This window comes from Nipponia nippon, unplaced genomic scaffold (assembly GCF_047370975.1).
Source record: "Nipponia nippon isolate SJK-2023a ecotype South Korea unplaced genomic scaffold, ASM4737097v1 scaffold_1, whole genome shotgun sequence".
Lineage (NCBI taxonomy): Eukaryota > Metazoa > Chordata > Aves > Pelecaniformes > Threskiornithidae > Nipponia > Nipponia nippon.
Window position 1 is genome coordinate 112,196,453 of NW_028262290.1, and position 22,233 is coordinate 112,218,685.

At 36.6% G+C, this 22,233-nt stretch overlaps 1 protein-coding gene across 16 annotated transcripts in view; it reads right to left on the reverse strand.

Annotated features, from left to right (window-relative positions):
• Positions 1–3,896: 3,896 nt before the first annotated feature.
• LRRFIP2 (LRR binding FLII interacting protein 2) overlaps positions 3,897–22,233 on the reverse strand; it is a 60,154-nt gene continuing 41,817 nt past the window's right edge. For 10 of the 16 annotated variants that reach the window (XM_087767211.1, XM_087767226.1, XM_087767180.1 and 7 more), the window contains 10 exons: positions 18,195–18,365; positions 17,488–17,580; positions 15,367–15,459; positions 11,297–11,398; positions 10,916–11,048; positions 9,481–9,530; positions 7,881–8,001; positions 6,762–6,841; positions 5,511–5,615; positions 3,897–4,754 (listed from right to left, as the gene is read on the reverse strand). In XM_087767211.1, the coding sequence (XP_087623337.1) occupies positions 4,644–4,754; positions 5,511–5,615; positions 6,762–6,841; positions 7,881–8,001; positions 9,481–9,530; positions 10,916–11,048; positions 11,297–11,398; positions 15,367–15,459; positions 17,488–17,580; positions 18,195–18,365 (1,059 nt within the window). In that variant the 3' untranslated portion in view covers positions 3,897–4,643. The remainder of the gene's footprint in view (positions 4,755–5,510; positions 5,616–6,761; positions 6,842–7,880; positions 8,002–9,480; positions 9,531–10,915; positions 11,049–11,296; positions 11,399–15,366; positions 15,460–17,487; positions 17,581–18,194; positions 18,366–22,233) is intronic. The other 6 variants (XM_087767234.1, XM_087767248.1, XM_087767286.1 and 3 more) reach the window with 2 other exon arrangements.

The window sequence follows — 22,233 nt, forward strand, 5'->3', positions numbered from 1 at the left end:
GATCTCCTTCTGGCGCACAACAAGAGGCTGTGGAGATTGACGGTCTCAGTGGAGTTTGGTAGAAAAAGCCGTGAGCGCATTAGGCACCCCAGAGGCTGCTCTTTGGCACGTGATGTCCCACAGAAGACAAATCAGGAAAATCTAGTTTCTCTTTACCTTCTTGGTGCTGCTGTCTGTCCCCGAACAAACACTTACCGAATCTTTCCACCCGGCCCCGACAACCCCCTGTGGACCAAACAAAACTCCTGCAAGCTTGAGGGAAGAATGAACTGCGCCAAGTGTTAAAAATCACGCCCTTAATAAAAACACTGGTATTATGCCATGTTTCAATTATCCTATACTCACCTTCTACTAACTTAGCACCTTTTTGTGGGCAGTAATTGGGCATAACTCTGCATGCAAGAGACACTAACGACCTTCTCTGTCCCCTTGCAAGGATCTCTAAAATTATCTGTTTAATCTAATTAAACTCATGAGTTTTTTTCTCAACCAAACCCCAGTTGGTCTGACCAAAAATAGTAACTTTCTCCATAAACTTTCTGTAATTGTGGCTAGTGCTTGTTTTTCATTTGGCTGACAAGCTATTTGTGGTGTCCAGCAATGCTGGTAAGGTCATGTAGCCACTATTCACTTGCCTGTCACAGATACACTAGTTCTGATTAAATGAACTGTGCTTTGATTAAAAAAAAAAAAAGCTTTCTCTATTGCTATCCAAGTGTCAGTCATTATTACTTACAGATTTTTTTCATGTCTATACTTGAATCAGGACAAAATAACGTCTTGTCTTCTTTTTCATCTTGTTACTGCTTTTCATGGTACCTCCCAGGTCACCTCAACAATCTCAGGAACACTTTGAGATATTTCTCTAGATAATTTTTTGTTTGTAGATGTCTAAATTCCAGTCCGCACTGATTCCCGAGAGCAGAAATTGGATGCTTTTCTCCAGCCAGTGAAAAACCCCTAAGTAAGGCCCCACTGAAGGCACGACAGAAATGAACGCAGGACCTCCAGAGGGTGCAGTCAGGCCACAGGATGCTGAAATGGAAGATGAGAGTGGTTGGGTTGAAAAGGCTGATATTCAGGGGGACACAGTGACACCTAGGGGGGCTGAATGAAAGCGGACACTTGTCTCCTGAAATGGTGCCTCCTCGGCAAGTCTCATCTTTCCTGAGGTCATGCAAGGCTACCTATTTATTTCAAAGCATGGCCCTGAAATTGAAGACTTTTCCGATCTCTTTGGGCTTCAGTTTAGTGAGATCATGCTGGTCTGTCTCTATTTGGAGGTCATTCTCTTAGGGATAGAAAGATAAACTCCATTACTGAATTTTGTAGACATTACCCTAGTAAAGATAAAAGCACTGGAATGTTTTATAGCTCCTCCAGGGAGCTGTTAGGAGAAGCAGAAGTCTTCTGAAATAATTTTCCCCCTCCCTCCCCCAATATTACAGAAAAACAAAAATCCTTAGAAAGATCAGCATTTTGTCATCTGTCCTTTAGAGCCCAATTGACTTGGTGCTTAAACATTAGAATCCGGGTGCGATCAGTAAGTCTTAAATTCCCTTATGAACTACGCTTTCTAGCAAATTATGCCTAGGAAGTAAAAACAAAACTTTCTTTCTGGGAAGCTTTGGGAAACATTCTGCATTTTCAGCGTTAACACAGAGCATGTGAATCAAGCATCCCATCCGCTGTGCATGTGTTTCGCCTAAGTGATAGGAGAACAGAACATACTTTGGTTTTGTTTCTGTACTGCAGGAAGAGACCACGGGAAGACACTGACATAGAAATGGAAAACATTGACACCAGAAAGGAAACAACTGCTGCCTGCACCCCTAGAAGAATAATTATTGACTTGACCATTGTATTGACTCTTCAGGAGGAAATCAGTCATCAAGCACATGTGAGTAAGCAAGCATTTTGCTTCTCAAGATTTGGTTATTCGTCCAACTAAATACGATTGCTTAGACTACTGGGGGGGGGGAATTGTTAAAAATGTGGCCAGTAAGCCCGCTGTGTTGCTAAGTGAGCTTTTAAAAGATTTGTTAAATGCCAAGGGCCAAACTTTGAACAGCCATCTACTAAGCAGCATGAGCCATACTGAGGACTGTTTTTAAAACTTTGGTGTACCCTCTTAGCAGACAGACCTTTTAGACATTCTAAGTAGTTGGCAACATTAACTTGCATTATAACTAATAGCACTGTAAAATCACAGCTTGAAAAACAAAGTCACTCTGCAATTTTCAAACAAATGTCAGATATGATATGGTCATGGCAAAAATTTTGTTGAGTTGCATGGATTCTGAAATAGTTTTATAAGAAAAACTTAATAATGTAACAGGCTTGATAATCATGTTGGTTTTACTTACTGCTTTTGCTTTTCATTTTTATTTGGATCTGTCCCACTTACATGAAAGGAGTTCACAACAACCCGGTGAAACATTATTCTTACTTCTGGTAAGAGTTGTTTCAGAAAAAGATAAAAGGTTTGCAATTAATTCTTCCTAGGGCTGTTCCCTCTTAGCTCTTTCAATTGCCTTAAGAGTCATACTGGATCACATAATCCAGTATTATTCAGTTAGTCTAGATGCTGGAAATCTCATGTTCTGGGTATTGTGTTGAATTTGTTTTGATTTTCTGGTAGCAAGGCTTGGGGAAGCTCTACAACTAAAATGGCTATGCTAACAGAACTCTGTAATAAACAACTTCTTAAAAAACTACTAAAAATCTTAGTCTTTGGAAAGGATGTACTGATGCTTTACCTGTGATCCAGAAAAAGTTTTGCAGTAGGCTGGTAACTCTTGAATTAGTAGCTCCTGATCTGACTGTCACGGTTTAATATTGAAATCACAGTTTTCCCCGTGCCATAAGATGTCCAGCTTCAACAGGGTGGTTTAGCGGAAGTGAACTGGAAGATGCGCTTCCCACTGTATGCCAAATAAGGTTTTAGCAGCGTTTTGTACATGGGAACACTCTCAAAAGCCCCAAAGGATCCCGTTTATCTTCAGAATACACACCATTAAGAACAACTAATCAAGACCCTCATAGTTTCTTCTGAACAAGAATACCACGGAATGCAAAGAGTTAATAGCACAGACAATGATCTATGTGATCACCAAATTACAATTGTTTCCTATTTAATGAGTAGGCCTAGGCAGATCTGCTACTCAAGGAGGTTTCTCAACAGGGAAGGCATTTTCTTTTCCAAGTCCAAGAGGTATCCAAACTGAAAGAGACAAAAAAGCTTCAGTTTTGCACTATCAAGATGGCTGTTCTTTGGAAAGCCGGTCTGGTACAAGCAGAAGTACTAACCCTCTGGATTGCCAAGGTCCCAAAACCTGCCTTGCTTTGAAAAATACTCCTGAACGGTTGCAATTTGCAACATCCGAGTCCAAAAGAATGATTCCTCTCAGATCAAATGTTGGGCTCCTGCTGGCCTCAAGCAAAGTCCAACACAGGGGCAGTGCCATTTCAAGTACTTCAGAATTGCCACTGCAGTTGCTGTTCATTTCCCAGTTGTGATGTGCCAGCTTCAAAGGAGTGGAAGTTCTTAATAGCATTCACTGTCCATAGAGAGCGTAGGCTACAGACAAAAACCACACTGTTCCAGAAAGCACCTTCTTCCTTGTACTGCCCCCCTCCTCCACAGCAGTACTGTCAAAGAGTAGCAGACCAGGATAACAAATCAGAAAAAAGATTTCAAACTCACTATTTCAAAGCCAAAAGATACTTTTCAAGAACACGGAGATCAGAATTTACTATTCTACAAAAATTTTTCTCTGTCCTGTTGGTATCTCAGTATTTAAAAGAAAACACAAAACATCTGGTTTTGGTCAGTAAAGTGTCCATTTAATAAACTCCTTAGCCACATTTCCCACCCCTTCCTCCCACCCTAAAATTTCAATTCACACTTAAGCAGCAGATGACATAATTTGATGGTGTACAACAGAAGTTTTTAAATCTGCACTCTTAATACTAAGAGTATCAGGGGCTAGTATTTGACAAAATTACCTAGAACTCAGAAGTGCCCATGCAAAAAAAAAGCAGATTTTTATATACAGTCCCTATTTTTTTCTTATAAATTTAAATATTTTACAAAAATGTATTTTCAAAATGTATAAAGTTTAGTGAATACCTCAAATGTATCTTAAAATAAAATGTTATCTGATTTCAAAGGTTATTTCAACAATGAAGTCTAAATTGCACCAGAGAAAAGGCACTTGTGCTGTGTGATGTCTTGAGCAAATATATGTTAGTTTATAATACAGTAATACAGTGTCTTCTTGAATTCATGCAGTTGTCTCCGAGCATCAAGCATCATTAAAGCAGCCAAAAGAGATCGTGAGTAAACTTGATTCCACAGTTGTAAAAACATTTTCTATCGCTAAGTTGAACATACAGCATTGTGCTCCAGCTCTGACTCTAGAATCAAACGCTACAGAAAAATTGCTGTCATTCACATGGGAATTCAAACTACATTTCATTCTCTCATAAGTTACAAAAAGAAGTATGCCATTTAATTATGAAACTAAAACACCAATGAACAGCTCGGTGTTCAAATAGTTTGTGCCAATGAAGTCTGTATTTAAAAACAAGCTAGGGGCTAGTTATTCAAGGAGCAGTGCATCGTATTTTCAATTTCCACTTCACTGTTGAGATAAAAGCGCAGTCCTATTTGCCTTCATCTTCTCCAGCCTTTTCATTAAGTGGCTATTGGTCATCTCCATCTCTTCTATCTTATCCAGTGCTGTTCTTAACTATAAAATGAAAGCAAAAGTTATGAGCACTAAGTTTACTTGGACTTTCTGCCGTTCTTAAGCTTTGACAGAGGAAATTAAATCAGGAATACAAGTACTATATGCTTTATAGGAGTGCCACTTAAGTTAAGACACGACACTTTCATTATTGCAGTCAAATGAACTGGAATTCAACTGTTAAAAAAAATAATTGGGAAGCAACTGAAACATGAAACATACTCATTCCGAAAGAACTAGGTGCCTGCAACTTCCTATTACATGCTATTTAAAGGTAAAGTCCTCTCCACCATTGTTACTTGCTGATGGAGGTATATTCCTGTGGGTAGCAGGCATCATGCTAGTCATGCAGCAGCTCTTAAGCAAGCACGATCAACAGCTCAGTGAAATATAGCTTCTTCCCAGCTCCCTGTGAGGTGCATGCTGGAAACTTCCCAGGCTGGCACTGGACATAGGGAGCATTCAATTCCCCAGTAAATTTTATGGAAGGATTAGTTTAAAATAGTACAAGCTACCACATTTAGAAGAAAATACAACTTGAGATCCTTCCTTTCAAGGAAGTAGTGCATTGAATTGTAATTAGTATTACTTTTATGTGCTACAGTTATATTCTGAAGGCAACACAGACTCTGAGGCCTCCTCAAAAAACACTTAAACGCTGTAACCAAAGATTACAAAAAAACAGAGCTTGGAGGCAAAAGACAGAGCAGTTCGAGACTGAAAGGAGCATACAGCTGAAAAGGAAATCAAGTCAATTACCTCTCGCTGAAGCTTCCTCTTTTCAGCTTTGAGCTCATCTTCTACTTTTTCTGCATTTTCTGCTGCATTTTTATATCTTGCAACCTGCCCCTCAAGTCGTCCAATCTGCAAATCCAAACAAGAAAAAAGGAACAATTACTCAGGTGTTCCACCCTGAGCTCACCTGCCATCAGCTGTGCCTCCCTTTCTGAAAAGCCACTGTATCACAAGGCATCCTGTGAATTATCCATAGTATCTCCCTCTGGAAAAAGGAGGTTAAAGAGAGCGTTTAAAAGAACTAATAAAACAGTAAAATAAATTGTGGGCAGAAACTTGGAATACCCTTCACTGCCTGTCCCTCCCTGGCGAGGGTCACGGGCAACGGTAGAGAATGGAACATAGTATAGGACACAGCTGAAAAAGATACAGGAGGTTAAAGAACTAAGCAGAGAGAGGAGAGTTGGAAAAAGAAGAAAAAAAAAAAAAAAAAGAAGAATTGGGGGACACTGGGATTAAAAACAAAAGCTGGAAAGTTGAAAAGCAGAGACCACATGAAAAGGTGCAAAGTAGAAAGGAGACTGTAACTGTTACCAGGACACGATGCAAGAGGTCTTGAGCTCAAGCACAGAGTTCAGCAGTAAACAGCGGGCTCGAGACAAATCCTGGTTGCAACCTGCAGGTGTTAAAGCCCACTTGCTGGATTGTTATATTTATAGCTCCCTGCTGCATCCATAGGACAGGCTAGTAGCCTGTTGCTGTGCAAGAGAGACCAACTATGCATCTCTGATTTAAATTATAATCCTTTATGTGATTTGTAGGTGATCTACAGAGGTGCTGAACTGTAATTCCATGTTACTGACTTACAATCACAAAGCGTGAGTAAATCAGTGTGAAAGAGGTATATCTATAAAAACAAGCTCTTGAATTCCAGAGAGTAAATTATCTACCTTCCACAGTCTATACAGCTTTCTTAGAAGTAATTAAACTACATAAACTGATTTTCTTGAACTAGTAGCTTCAGTTCCTCTTTATATTCTGCCATACATTCACATCTTAGTAAATTAATTCCAGATTATTTTCTCTTATGGTTAGACTATGCACAGGTATTGAATTGCAGGAAATATGAAAAAATACAAATGTAGTGCCATTCTGTGCAAACTAAAGAACAAAGAGTAAATCAAATGACGACATATATTTTCATAGTTTCTGTATTGTAAAAGTGTGCAGAGCAAGTGTAATGATAACAATAAATACGAAGAAAGACACACTTACATTTTGTTCCAAGGTAGTTATATCTTGTTCAGCTTTTGAAAGCTTAAATTTGTATTCACTAATTTGTCTGTTGGCATCTCCTAGACAAAAATTGACATGAATATATTACTCAAAGCAACACACTACACTGGTAGTTTCCCTTTTCATTAAAATTCATTAAAAAGACCATTTTATTGAGAAGCCCGTATACAGGATTATAAAGTGGTGAATGTTCTTTCAGAAATCTTTTTTAAGAGTATGAAAAGGAAATAATTTCCCTGTTACTTAGAGAACACAACTACTGTCTCTGTAAGAGTGTACATGAAATCTCAGATGTATGAGTTCCACACCTTCTAAAACACACATATTTAGATCAGCAAACTCATCTCTCAAAAAAAAAGAATCAACACAATAACCAACGCACACTGCAAAATGGGTCAAATCACAATAGACATAATACCAGCAGCATTTAGCATAGACATCTGTAGTAACATTGGAATGATAAGGAGCACAAGGCTTGAACCTGCCTGACAAACTCCAAGGAGCTTTGCAAATTATTTTGGTGTTATATTTTAGCCCTGACACTGCCAGTGCTCTGCTCATGTTCGTTGCCACAGGCGTGTTAAATGACAATCTGTCAAACAAGCAAAGTTTTCAGCCGAAGAAATAGCTTGCTTGAAATGGAAAGTAGCTTAGTGCTTCTATGAAGCAACACTGAGCATTGTGTTAAACTTTAATAATTTTTCATGTTTTGCTTCAGAGAATAGTAGTCTTTTAGATTAAGTTTCTGTATCAAAGATGCAACAAAAAATCAGGTAGAATGTATGAACAAAATATCTCAGCTGAAACTCTATCATCTAAAAATTGAAATTGTTCAAGTAGTGGCACCCAGTCTAGGCAAGGTCATCAACTGAAAAATAACTTCCCAGAATGTTGTTATTCAATACTGAAAGAGGCAGATTTTTAAGCTATTCTGCAGTGAGAGATTTCCTGCAAGGAGATATACCAACAAAAATCTAGCTGCTCAACGATATATTCATTCACAATGCTACTGCTGCACAATAATATAGGAAAAGGAGTTGGAAGAGTCTGTTTCCTCTCCCCAGTAAGAATACCTTTGAACAGTAACCATATACCTACTCTGCATTTCAATTAGCTGCAAGTCAGAACCATTCTCTAAGCCTATGATATCTGGATTCATGCCATCGCTTTTAGAGTATTTCTGTCGTTCTTCTTCCAACTGCATCTTCAGTTTTCTAACCTGAAAAAGAAGTGTTGTTTTGTGAAAAAGAGACTCCCAGAAGTTCAGAAGTTGTGGATCTAAACGTTCAATAGGAAAAAGGCAAAGCGGTCCTGCGATGCCGCTGGCCGAGACAGTTCTGTAGACGGGAGTAGCAGAGCTATGCAGGGGAGGCAGGGAAGCCAGTCCCCGAGGCCTGTGGCTGCAGCCCCCCATCCCCATTGCTGGGCGAGTGCCCTCTGCATGTCAATGCACAATCCAAACCCACCAGTTTGGTGGGTGCTGCAGGGATCTCTGTGCAATGCAGGGGCACTCAGTAACTTTAACAGAGCTGGCTTTCCAGAGGAGGAGGCAGCATTAAACTCTCTTTATGCATTTCTTCTACAGTATACTTTTTATACTCTGAACACGTATGAAGATAATGAACGATATCCTGGTCAGTTTACAGAAAGAATAATCCACAGCTTTTTTGGGGTCCTCTCTTTTACTCCACCTGGAAGCAATGGTCCTAGGCAAGTCTGCAGTGCACATTAGTCTTAAACTGTTCCATTTTATGCTATAGCAGCTGTCTCGGGATTTTTCCAGTAGTCAGGGAACATACATTCCTCAGCTATGTCCTCTGTGTCTAGAGTTTATGTAAGAAGTGGGAGCTACTTTTTTTACTCTCTTATTAAAATATTGTCCTACAGATTAGTGGTATGGGAGTTATACTTGCAAAATTCCCATTCATCATATAAATAACATATTTTAACAGTGATTTTTACAATTATATAGTGATAAATATGCATACACGTCTTTGTATACTTATATTTCTATGCTTATATTTAATAGCCTTGATTCAATGCTACAGTTTATTGGCATTCTAAAGCAAATATCTATACTAAAACCAAGGTACATGCCCAGCAAAAACAAATGTTGATAACACCACTTTAAATTTGCAATGTGTTCAACTAGAAGCACAAAAACTATGGCATTCTTAACAATTGTTCAATGACTATATGTTTTCTTGAGTCCTCTCTTCTCAATACTGAACTGTATTAAAATACAACTACTTTGATAATATTATTTTTCTATTTGAGTAACTGAAATTATCAAAGAAATAGTAACACTTCGCAATTTGGAAGAAAGTGCCACTTGAGCTTATGAGAATGTCATTTTACTGACTTTATTATTTCACATAAGACAAAATAAAAGAAAGACCAACTTTAAGTACACACACTAATAGTAGAGTCAGCAGCAAGTTAGATTTCAGCTAACCAGGTAGTGAAATGAGGGTTCTTTACCAACCAAGATCAAAATCGCATGGATAAGGATGCTAGTGAGAGAAGCTGATAATTCCTGGCAGCCAGCAAGGTAAGAAGTCAAGTATTTTATTTTGCTTTAGGGCTTAAGTATTTGATTAAGCACCTTTGGTGCTTAATATTTGCTTATTGCTAACATATTAATAGTCTGCAAAAGGATACACAAAAGTCTATGTCTGAAAAGAATAGCTTATTTTACCTGGGACAATAATTCCTCCTTTTCTCCAGCCAGTTTTCGTAGCCGGACATCTAAAACCAAAGAACCCAATTAAAAACCAGATAAATCCATAACTAAGAACACATTTTTCGTAACTTTTTGTTCATTTTCAAATAAAATGCTCTTCACACTTAAAGCCAATCGCACTGGGAGCATAAAATGTTGATATCTCACTAATAACAACATACCAGACTTCAGTTAATAGCAGAAAAAAGGGGAAAATATTTCATTCACACTGTTTATTAGTATAACAATTTTAAAAGCAAGAACTCTGAGTTTAGTAATTCTTCAAAGTAAATTAACTGAGTATTTTTTTTTTTTAATAATAAACACAGTTTTGTCCCAGTACCTAGAACAGCCATTTCCAACAAAATTCTCTTCTGATTGTATGTTCTTTTCCCTGTGTTATTCTTAAAGATTGCTGTCTCTTCAGGGAAGGCACTAAGCTTCCCTGTATGTTTAGAAAGTTTGTAGACAGTGTACTCAAACCAGAGGAAAAGTACTTGGGAAAGGACCCACAGGAATGTTGCCATATCTCTGATCAGGCAGAAGATCAGTAATGCCTACAAAACAGTCTGTCAAGCAACACCATGCTAAGATTAGAGCAGCTCCCTTGGAAATTGTAACTTTGACAGTAGCAAAGCATAAAGACATCTGTATTTCACTATGATGGAGCCACAGCAGAAACATGTATCAAATCTAATAGCTGTCAAAACAAAAATATGTAACTATTATTATATGGTATGTACAAATATAATGCAAGTGTATAGAGATGTTTCTTTGCATGTTAACTAACAGAGTTTTACAGTGGACTGACTATGCATACAATAACTTGTTCAACCTAAGGATAAAAGCAAGTTAAAATGAAGGCCCCCAAAACCTCTATCTTTCTGTTGTCTGCGTCATTTTTTGAATGTTTTTAAAACTTCATTTTTTTTTTTTTCTAACGAATGTGATGAAAGACTACACTTGCTTTACACTAATAGAGGCAGCAATATTTCAAGGAAGGGGAAAGAATATACAATGAATTATTTTCTGTAATGGAAGTTCTTTCGTTCATTATACATACTTTTAAAGAAATATTTTTCATGAAACACAACATAAAACATACTACTCTGAAAGACTACACTTTTAGGCAAGATATTTTCTGACAGTAATAAAGAAGATACCGGGCCAAGAGATCTAATCAGTTACAAACATCCAAGACCATACTATTATTTTTTTTTGCTCAAAAGATACATGTCTTTTTACTCAGCATAAGGAAAAAAAAAAACAACCCACGATCTTGAACACTGTGTAAGCATGTATTCCAGAAACATCAGAGGTATCTTTTTGTGGCTGTAAATCACAACCCACTGTGAACAGGAGGGAAACAAAGACTTCAAACACTCTATAAAGTATGTTAAGATATTTTTACCTAGTGGTCCTTCTCCTGCAGACTCCAAGACTTGAGCAGCTTCCTGTGATACAACTGTTATTGCACCAACCACTGGTTCATGGTTTACATCACCATTTGGTGTGCCATCTGGAATTATAACTAATCCATGTTTCTAAAAATACAAAAGAAAAAAACTACTCATACAAGAGCAGTGCTAAAATATATCTGGACAGAAAAGTTTTTAAAAAGCTTTTCAAGTTGATCAAAACAGTTACAACAAAACGTGTCATTTATCCTACCCTAAGGTCAGGTTTTGAGACTGCACAAGAATAGTAACCATTCTTCCTCTTTTTCACGGACCTTGATTTCATGCCCCATTCCTGGATTTCTGTTACTGTAAAGTAACTACTACCAACATACCTCTCCTCTCTTCATTGTTTCCTTCAGGTCAGCCAACTCCTCTCTGAGCTCATCTCGCTCATTCTTAATGCAGTCAAAGTAATCTTTCTGTCTTTCTAGGGCCTGGGTTCAGGCAGATAGCAAGAAAAAGAACGGCACAGAGAAAAAGCACATGACAGATAGCAGAGAGATTTTCTACAAGTAAATACAAAGAGCTCAATAAAAGTAAAGAAATTAAAAGGGGTATTTAATATATATAAACATACATCTCTGATAACTACCTTTTACAAGTCACATATCTAGCCTCATTGCTGCATGTCTGTCATGACATAATTTCTTCCCAGGTGAGTCTCAGTAGATTCTATAATAGATTTTTATTTAGTGCATTCTATTTTTGGTAGATTTTGATAAACTAAATTGAACACCAAAAGAGCAAGTGATTCTTCTTAATACAGGCACTCTGTGGCCAGAATAAAATTTGCTGGAACTCAATTGGGAAATATCCTAAAACATTACACTCATTGAACTAATTTCTCTACCTTTTATAAGGTATAGAAGTAGAAATCTTACCTCATAAAAGACCTTGGATTTATAAGCCTGTCATCCACTTACAAATACTAGTTCATTTACTACTTGCTTAAGTATTACAACCACCCTTTACTAAAACCAAAGCAACCAGTTTAGAGGGAAAAAAAAGGCAGGAAACACTATCAGCACTATTTTAGCACAAGAAAGGATTGCAGCTAAAAGCACAATATGGATGTAGATGGTTTGCCTGCCTATGCTGGAGCTGTGTTACCTGGCAGTTAATCAGATATTTTCACTTGACTGGGCAGCATCCCCAGTATTCCACTCAAATTCAGTACTGCATGCATTACAAATAAACCTGACCATACAGCAACTGCAAAAGTGTACACATATTTTGCCAAGAAAATTATCCAACTAAACATTGCGCCATGCATGAGTGTTTAGGAATGGACTGATACGAAGAAAGAAATGAAGGTGTATACCTTTGTTTTGTAATTGCTCCACATACCTGCCGTATGCTGAATTTTAATAATTATCTAGAATCTGTATACTAGAGCAATGTTTTAATGTATTACTCAATTCCAACAGAAAAAAGTAAGCGCTGTTGCACTTGATTTATTAGTATATAAATGTGACATTTAAAATACAGGTAATTCAACATGTGTGAAAGCATTAGCTGTCACATCATAGTTTAAGAATTCATAAAATGTCCTTTTATTTCCTAACACATACTAGATCTCTAACTACATTATAAACAGCGTGAAGAACCTTAATCATTACGTCATTTTGTGTTCCACTTAAAGATAACATACGCCTTTTCCATTTTTGAAGAATAGCAGCAGAGAGAGAGGGAAGTAAGCTCACCCACTTGAGAGAATGGACTCAAAGGCCCAGAATCACACCGCAGCCACAGATCCTCTGCGTGCTTGGCAGCGTCCTGTGATGCTGCTGACCTTCCCAAAACATGCTTTCTATCCTCACCCGCTATGCGCAAGTGTTGGAAATCAGAAAATTTTGATGGGGAAGGAAGTGAAACTGATATAACCATGTATCACTACCTTTGGAGACATCAGTAATCATTATTCAATGTTGAAAAACTTTAGTAAAACTGCTAGTGTTTGTATGCTCAGAGGTTATGATACATGATGTGGATTTTGTACTAAATCTACTCATGCAATTCTTCTATTGTGGGGTGGGGGGTTGGGGGGAGAGACAAAAATTAGGACAACTAAGCTCTGCAGGCATGTTTTAACATACCATTATGATTAAAATCTGATCACTTGGCAGAAAGCAGATTTGTCTAGGGTCCTATTTTCTAAATATTCCAAAAACCTTCACAAAATCCATACTAAACTCGGACACGCCATTACTAATTTCAAATCGGCAATGCATGTACAATTTGGAGCCACCAAACAGTAAAATAGCTGTATATTTCAGGAATATAACCTGGAAGTTATAGTTCAGTGTCCTCAAATTGATCTAATTTAAGACCAAATACCACTGCAGATTTCAATCACTTTGTAGAAACAAGACAATATAAGAAGGCAGGTGTAAAACAGACTCATGCTATCTGTGTTCTGCTTGCCTCCCTTTCTTCCTCTGAGGCAGCATCAGTCTTCCATACATTGTAAAACTAGGTTATAATTCTAGTTATAAACTACTCCTTTGTGAAGCTTCTCAGAGACTTATGAAGTTGGAATAGAGTAAAAATCAGCAGAACTACTTAGTATTGGGGAGAAAGATTCAAAAAATGTGAGCTAAGAAAAATAGGTAAATGTTTTTAGATAACAGAAGTGAGAAAGAAAAGGCAGTAGCGTTTTTACATTTTAAGAACTAAGATATTTCAATTCCAAGATGGTTAAAAAAAATAAAAACTAGGAAAAAAGCCAGTTACAGTGTTTACAAGAATGCAGAACTGGCAGGAAAATTTTTGCTAAAGGAAAAAATACCTTTCTTGTCAGTCTGGCTGGTAGCTAGTTTTTTGAACATTAGATAGATGATATGCTCTGTACTAACTCTAGCAACATATTTTAAAGAGGAAAAAAGTGCTTGCACAAAAAACCAGCACAAATTGGGACAGTCTAGTACACAAAGGTGAAGAGTAAGTATGGAAAGAATATGGTTAATTAAAGATTAAAAAAAAAACCTTTCAGAAGAATGTTCAGAAAAAAATAATATTTCAACATTTTTAAGTTATGATGGAAGAGAGCACTGCAATATGGATTGAAGGACTGAAACATGAAATAAAAATGGATTAAATAAAGATGGTATAACAGGGCTTTTTTTAACTGGGTACCACCAGTTAAAAGATAACTTTTCAAAGTGACTTGAACTCCAGCAAATACAGCAATTTTCAAAGAAATCTGCATATGTCAAAATCTGGTGTAAAATTCATTTAGTTTGAGAGAAATGACCCTAGAGTTACTAAAAGGCAGACGATTACTTTCTACAGACTATTCCGCTAACTCCCTCTCACCACCAGGCAATCTACTGGCGGCCCAGAACAGCCACAGGTTCAGAGCCATGTAGTTATCACCAAGGATCAGGCTGACTCTGAGGCAGTTTTACTATTTCTGTGCTGCCCAGAAGCAAAGCTGACAAACTCTGCCTGACCTATGTCAGCTGCATAGTGCACATCAACTCAGTTCTTCCTGTACCACCTTCCTTTCTACACAGGAGGCCTACGGATGCTCCTCAAAAGGTTTCATGCAACCACTGTTTCGATTCCAACTCTCAATTCCAATAGTTGGTAACTCAGGTATTTTGTTTGTGGTATCACAAAATCATCTTGGTTCAGTGTTGCATCCAAGCCAACAAGCCCTAGAAGGATGAGAAGTGCAATACAGGAACGTGCAAGTGTGGCTGCAGAAGTCAATTCAAGATCATAATTTTTAGCACTAGGTATGCCAAAGGCAAGCACAATCTACAAATATTCACTAAGGCTTCTCAACATCTTGACCCTTAGCTTCTGCAGCTCCCTACGTTTTCCATTTTTTGGGGTATTTTGTCTCTCTTATCCCAGGCAGTGGAAAGCAGACCATTTTAAAATCCACTAATGGTTATGCAAATTGTTAAGATGACAACAGAATCATGAGCCAAATGGCAAGCAAGGTTTAAATTGTTCAAGTTTCGAAAACTGTATTTGCCTCTAAGGAGATTAAAAAGCTTTAAAAATAGTTTCAAATCTGTATAAAATTATAATATTGCTATGCCACTATGGATCAATATACAGACCCGGGCAATTTTTATGTTTGTTAAGAATAAGGAAATGATGACTTTTTCAAGCCCTGATTACAGGTAAAAAAATATTTTGTAAAAATTATACAATTGTATGCACAACAGTTTATGTTATAGATTTAATTAGTATTATTGATCATTATGCAAGTAAACACGAAGAAGTGGAGCTCGTTTTCTAAAGAAGAGAAAGACTGTGAAACATTTTAAATATTTAAATTGGGAGTGGCCTTCATTTCTTTGGAGTACACAGCATTCCTTGGGGGATGGGGGGCATCCATCTACTTCTAAAATGAAAAAATACCTTTCCCCCCACATTTGTTTCATACCCCTATTTTTTTATCTTTCCAATTAATTGTCTCCTGGAGATCAAACACCTCTTTGGTTATCGAGTCTATATTCTGCTGCATGCGTTGATTCTCCTGTAGTAAATAGGATGAGGGAAGAATAAAAGAGGAAAGAGAAGTAAGGAAATGGAAAAAAACCAGTCAAATAGATAAAGGAAATTAAATACTAAAAGTCAACCAAAGAGTTCATGAGCATGAAATTAAAGAAAAAAGGTGCTACTAAGTGTAACATAATATTTCCCTTATGAATTCATGCAAGAGAATGGTAATTAATTTTATTCAATCACTTAATGTTGATGGGAGAATTTAGCGCAACTAGAGCTACTTTTCTTTAGTAACAGTTCCCATTGCAGACTGGGAACTTTCCTTTCTTTAGGAAAATAATTACCCTGTGGTAATTTCCAGATACCTTCAGGTCCTGTTTGGAACTGAACACTTACATTCACAAGTGGTTTTATTAATGTTTAGAAAAGAGAAAACCTTCTTGAAAGTATAAAGAAGGAAGTTTGAATCAAGCATCCAGGAAGTGAAATATGGCTGCTGACTGCTCTCTAATACTAGATTAATACATATCAAGTGTTTTTTATCTAACACTGTATTTTGCTACTTGCCCTGCAAACATAACTAAAATTCTTCACTATGCTCATAGAATTATGTATGAAGATGACAAGAATTTTTAGGGCTAGAGATAATTTTTTGCATTCCTAATGAGTGAACTTGATTTTACATCTGGGCATGGAAGACAATGTCTTTCTGCAAAAAGCTAAATGGCTTCAGCTAAATTATCTGTTAGTGTTAATAGCTGAAGAAGTTACTCAAATAAAGGGTAAATATGGGGCACACTGTCTTTATCTTTGAAGGGACTCCATGCATTTAGTGAATATTCAACACACATATACTAAATTCTACCAAAGCAAACACTCCAGACAAATCTATTGTATGTTCTTGATTCACATACTTAAAAAAAAAAAAAAACAACCAAACAACAACCACTAAAGAAGAAAGTATAAAGAGTTTTTTTCCTTCACAGTGAAGTCAAAGAGAATCCAGAGCAAGTGACAGAGCTACAACCAGAATTTTTTGCTTGTCAGCATTAATCTGCAAAATGCTGCTGCTTAGGTTAATCTTACTCCTTTTCTTCTGCTAGTAAGTCATATCAACTGCAGTTCATGAAGCATATTATTTTCTCAGTAACCATAAACAGATCTGGGACTTTTCAGAAGTCTTTTGGAGTTACTGTACTACTGCCTGGAGAGCACAAGAACTTAATGGGGAAAGAAATCGACCAATGAAATACAGTATTATATAGCTTTTGAAAATCAGGTAGTGGAAACTTTGGCCCATACACTTAAAATCATCAGTTTTTACTGAAACCAAAAGGCGGTGGGAAAATGACGTATTAATTGAACTACAACTTACAGTGCTAGAACCAAAAATCAATGGGAAACAGACACCCGCATATTGTTGACAATAGATATCTTTGTGGACAATTTTAAAATTAGACTGATAATAGCTCTGGGATTTTAGGGCACATTTCTTCTGGAAACTAATCAAAGTGAGGAGAGGGGAAAAAAAAAATAATACACCACACACCCAGCAACATGGTTATGAGCCAATGACATGCTCACCAGTGTTGCTATATTTATGCTTAACTGGTAAGCAAACAAACATCTGCTACTGCAGACTTCAGTGGCTGATGCTCACAAAAATCTGAAATAACTGAAAACAAACTTTTGGGAAAGGCAAAGAATAGTATTTGGTATTATCCATACATCAGAAATTCTAGCTATGAAAAAAGACTTTGGCCATACAAACATTAGTTCTGCCCTCACAGGGAAGGAAAGATACAAGCAACAGTCATGAAAGAACCACAGTTCTCACAGGAATTAAGAATTTTACACAGTAGAAAACCTCGCAGAGACATTTTCAACTTTATAAATAGAGACTGATAGCTTAAATTCTACCCACTAAACCAAGAAATTCTTTCTTAAAAATGCAAGATAATATTTAAAGCCATTTTGTGTATGATGGCTGTTCCTATTCAAATCTTACACCATATTTGTTTGCACAAGTTCTATCATACACTATCTCAGATGAACATACCTCTATCAATTCATCTCTCTGTCGAAGACCCTCTTTAAGTTCATCCAGCTTATGCTGTAGAACACTGCATGTGTGTTTCTGTCTTTCCAATTCCTATATGAAATAAATTCATTAGTTTTTATTTATTTTGAGTTTGACACTAATTTTCAATATAAAGGTTAAAAAAGTTAGTAATATCACTTAACATAACATTACCTAAGAAATTACTCCCAACAATTTGAGAAATTCTACCCACCAAGTGGCTAAAAATCACAGAATTGGTGTGTAAGTTCTCCAGAGACTTATGATACAGAAGACTTTATTTAATAAAATTTAGAGTGGAGAGAAAAGATGCCATAAAGGTTTAAGCACAGTATTAACAAGAAAAGCTCAGAGAGTGTATTTATCTAGATATTGCTGGAAAAAGCTGCCACACAGATCTTCCCTTTCCAAGAAAGTGGGACTGAACATGTCCTATTTGATTCAAATGCACATTTTATCATTAGTGTATTGCATTAATTAAATGCAATTAATTTGAATTTAATTGGGGTGGGGTGGTGGGGTGTTTGTGGGAGGTTGGGATATGATTTGGGGTTTTTTTGGGGCGTGGTGGTTGGTTTGTTTCTACTAATCCAAAAGTTTTCAACTGTTCTTACTAAGTAGCCCTGGCTTCTATGTTTTTTCTTTATAATTATATAAAAAAACCAACCAGTATTAAAAGTCAGTACCTTTGACTTCTCTTCGTTCTCCCTATAGAACTCTGCTATCTGTTCTTCTTTCTCCTCAATGACGTCCTTTAGAGTATCCACTTGGTAAACCAAGTTGTTTTTCTCATTGTCTAGTTGAGCATTGGAAACCATAGCTTTCTTGTACTTCTCTTCGACTTCAGCTAGTGAATCCTATAGATAGTAAAAAGGCTTACATTAGTCTAACTTTTTGATGCATTGTTATAATGTTAAAATACCACCATAATGCTGAAGAGTGCTATCTGGTATACAGTAAAATTACAAAACCATTTTTGTTTCTGAATTATTATTCATGCTGTCTCTTTAGAAATACCAAGTCACAGTTCAATTTCCATTATTCAGGTTAAGTCATACACAGCAATGAAAAGTTACCATTACAAAAGCATGAAAATTACAAGATAACATTCAACTTGCATTTCTACTCTGCTACCTTCACAACTTAACTCACAGCAATATAGTAGTAATATCACAGCTTTACTGTATTTTCAGTGCATGCACAAGAAGACACTTCAGAATGAGGCAACAAATCTGACAGAGAGAACTCGGACAATTAAACGACTAAAAAAGACCACAGAAATATTTCAAGAGTAGCTTTAACTTAATGCTCGTTATTTTAGTGCTCTATACCTCAGATTCAAAGTTTTAAGGTAGTCACACTTTTTAAGCAATAATGATTCTGTTTACGCAGATATTTTGTCTTTCTATTTCTTACTAAGACTAAAAAAAAGCATGTAAAGATTCATATGCTTAATTCTCTACCTGAAAGTGCACATATACCTTGCTATATACCCTCTTAAGCAATTCTCATGTTTCCCAAAATGATTTTATCCTATTTTTTTCTCAGTACTGTAACGAATGTCAACTATCCAAATACTAGAACAACTATCACTCCAGACACTTCTAAACATGCAATGATTTCAATATGCATGCCTCTAAAAATATAAAAATTGAGTTTCACAGAGTCCTAATTTTAGAAGTGAAAAAGAACTATTAAGCCATTCCCTTTCCAAAGTAGATCTGTGCCCTACTACAAATCCCTACTATTTAATGTAATCTGTCCTTTGAATGCATAGGTAGCATAACCTCCATATTTAATTATTTGTATTATGACAGTGGAAGTACTAGCACAGGAAGGGCACCAGGCTTGGATTTTCCAGAAAACAGAATGGTAGGACTAAGGACTAAGATATTAGAGGAGAGAGTGGTAACAATCTAAGTTTCCTAAGAAAACCTAAAAAACCCAACCCCCAAATCCTATTCCATGTTATAAATCTCCATTTTGAGAAAGCTGTCCTTAAAGGTAAAAAGTACATATTTTAACTTTCATAATTTTATCATAGTCACATGTATTTGTATCTCTGTTCCATTCACTAAATTCTGGAATTTTGTGCTGGAGAAAAACAGTATTTTAGAAACACCAGAAAAAATAACTTAAGACATATCCTGATAGACTACAGATCAGAAGAGACAAGACAGTATAATTAGTGAAAAGATAAGAAAGGTACCATTATCATCTGGGAAGCAGTAAATAGCAAACAACAAAGAAGATTCATGATAAGACAGAAGAAAATGAAAAAATAACACATATAAGTGGATTCAAACCATTCTTAAGTTTTCGATTAAAACCAGAGAAAACATTTTTTGTAATGGGGTAAACATGACAAATCTTGTAAAGAGTCATAAAACAAAATGGCAGAGACAGTAAACCTTCCAAAGAATAATTCAATTTAGAGGAAAAAATGAGAATACTAGGATTAAAATGAATGCTATAGTCCTTCTATCAGGAGATACAAAATTTAATGAAAAGTACAACTAGGAAAAAATTCCAATTTGATTGAGTGTGGTGAGTGGAATCATGTAGTAATCCAGAGATCTCTGGATGCCATCTGGTCCAATCTCCTAATTAAACAGGGCCAGCCAAGATCAGGCTGCTCACAGCTCACGTCCAGTGTATTTTAAGTATCTCCAGGGATGTAGACTGCAGAACCTGGCTGAACGACCTGTTCCAGTGTTTGACTGCCTTCCTTGTGAAAAGTCTTTTTCTTGAGGTCGAATTGGAATTTCTGCCCTTACAATGCAACTTTTGTTTATTGCATCTTGCCCTGTCACCGGTGCACCTCTGAAAGGAGTCTGCTCTGCCTTCTCTACAGCCTCCTGTTAGGCAGCTGAAAACAGCAATGATACTGCTGCCCACTCCCCCAGGACTTATCAAGTGCCGTTGTCTCAGCCTGTTATTGTATGCCATGTGCTCCAGGACTCCAGCCTTAAAGAGGAGACTAGGTTGGGGCTTAAAAGATTGGATTGAAATGTCATTAATCAACAAGTCAATGCGGGGAAAAAATATGCAGTTCTGGGAGAGGAATAAATTGATTCTGAGACAGAAGAGTGAGAATTGCTTCCCAGACTAAGTGCCTCCAACCAGTTAAAAAAACTCAACATTGCTAATGCTTCTTTGGAACTGTTCCTTCTTTTTGAGTAAAGTATGACACATGTTCCCTATGGTTCAAGAATTCCATGTAGATTTAGTAATCTTCCAGTTTGGTGAAAAATAATACGGATTTGGAAGAATTTCTGAAACACCTGAATGAGGCAGTGGGATGCCTAAGGATGAAGCAGTGGGAATAGGCTGGAATGAAAATGGGTAAGGCAGCTCTGCACAGAACCTAAAGCTATGAAGAAATACCACCCACAATTCTATCAGTAAAGCCAAAGGGCTATGCAGATTAGCCTGCTTGCCTAGAACAGGATGATTAAACCCAGCAGACATCAAGAGAGTGCTCTGTTAACTGCATAAAAAAAAATTTTGAGGAAAGAAAAAGGATTCCTTTCTAGTTGATGCAATGGAATATAAAAAGAATCAACAAAACTGAATCAAACTGAGACATGAAAAGATTTGAAGACCTAACTAAATCAGAACTATCCACATTAGAGTTTATTCTGCTGACACCCAGCAGATTTGTGGCCAGATAAAAACGAAGCTGTTGGCAGCACGAGGGATGGGCAACCACAGAGATATGAAGGTACTGTGATTACAAATCACTGTTACTCAATTACTGAAAAAACACTTAAAAGAGGTGTAAAAGCAGGTATCCTAGTAACTCTTCTAACGCACACAAGACAAAAGTGCTATAGCAGAAGTTGAGAAAAACGCAATACCTTCCTAATTAGAAAGCAAGATTCCTAAAAGAATCTCTATGGAAGGCAAATTAACTTAGGAACCTATTATTCAGTATTAACAATAGCATAAAACACAATTCAATTTTGTCAGCAAAACATAGATCAAGATCTTAGTGTCTATCGCACACCTGTGCTCTTTGGTAACTGTAATGGATTACAATAAATAATAGCGCATTAGTAGTGATTCACAACAGTAAGTCATGAGATGCTGGCAAACATGCAGAAGTGTGAGAGTTAGATCCATTCTGAAAATACGAAGCCACCTCACGTTTTATTCAAATTTAGTACAATCATAGCTATGTCTAATCATCTTGTAATCTACTGCTCTTTGAAGTCCTTTTAATATTCATATGGCAACATGATTAAAACAAGATGTACTTCATCTGAGCATATGGCTATCAGATTCAAAGTTACTTATCCTCTAAAGAGGAAATAATTTTTGCTACACTGAACAGTTCTAATTACATACTTTCTCTTTACTGTACCATCTAATATGTTGTTTAATCAAGGAAATTCAAGGAAGCTGTTAAATACATCACTGTTACATGCTCTATTACAAGCAGCATTCATTAAGTTCAGTCTCTATATGGATATAAAACAAATATGGAAAGATCTCTTTACTTTTACATGGAACCATTCACAATTAGATAACAGGAAAGAACAGCACAAATATCCTGAAAAAGATTTGTAAGCCACATCATTTTGTGTATTCAGTTTCCCTTCAACACAGAAGAGGGGAAAATAATCATACTTTAAATTAACTGCAAACTGTTAATTGTGTGAAAACTTAGAAAAGAAAAGCATGGATACTAATTTAAACAAGTCAAAATAAAGACAAATCTCA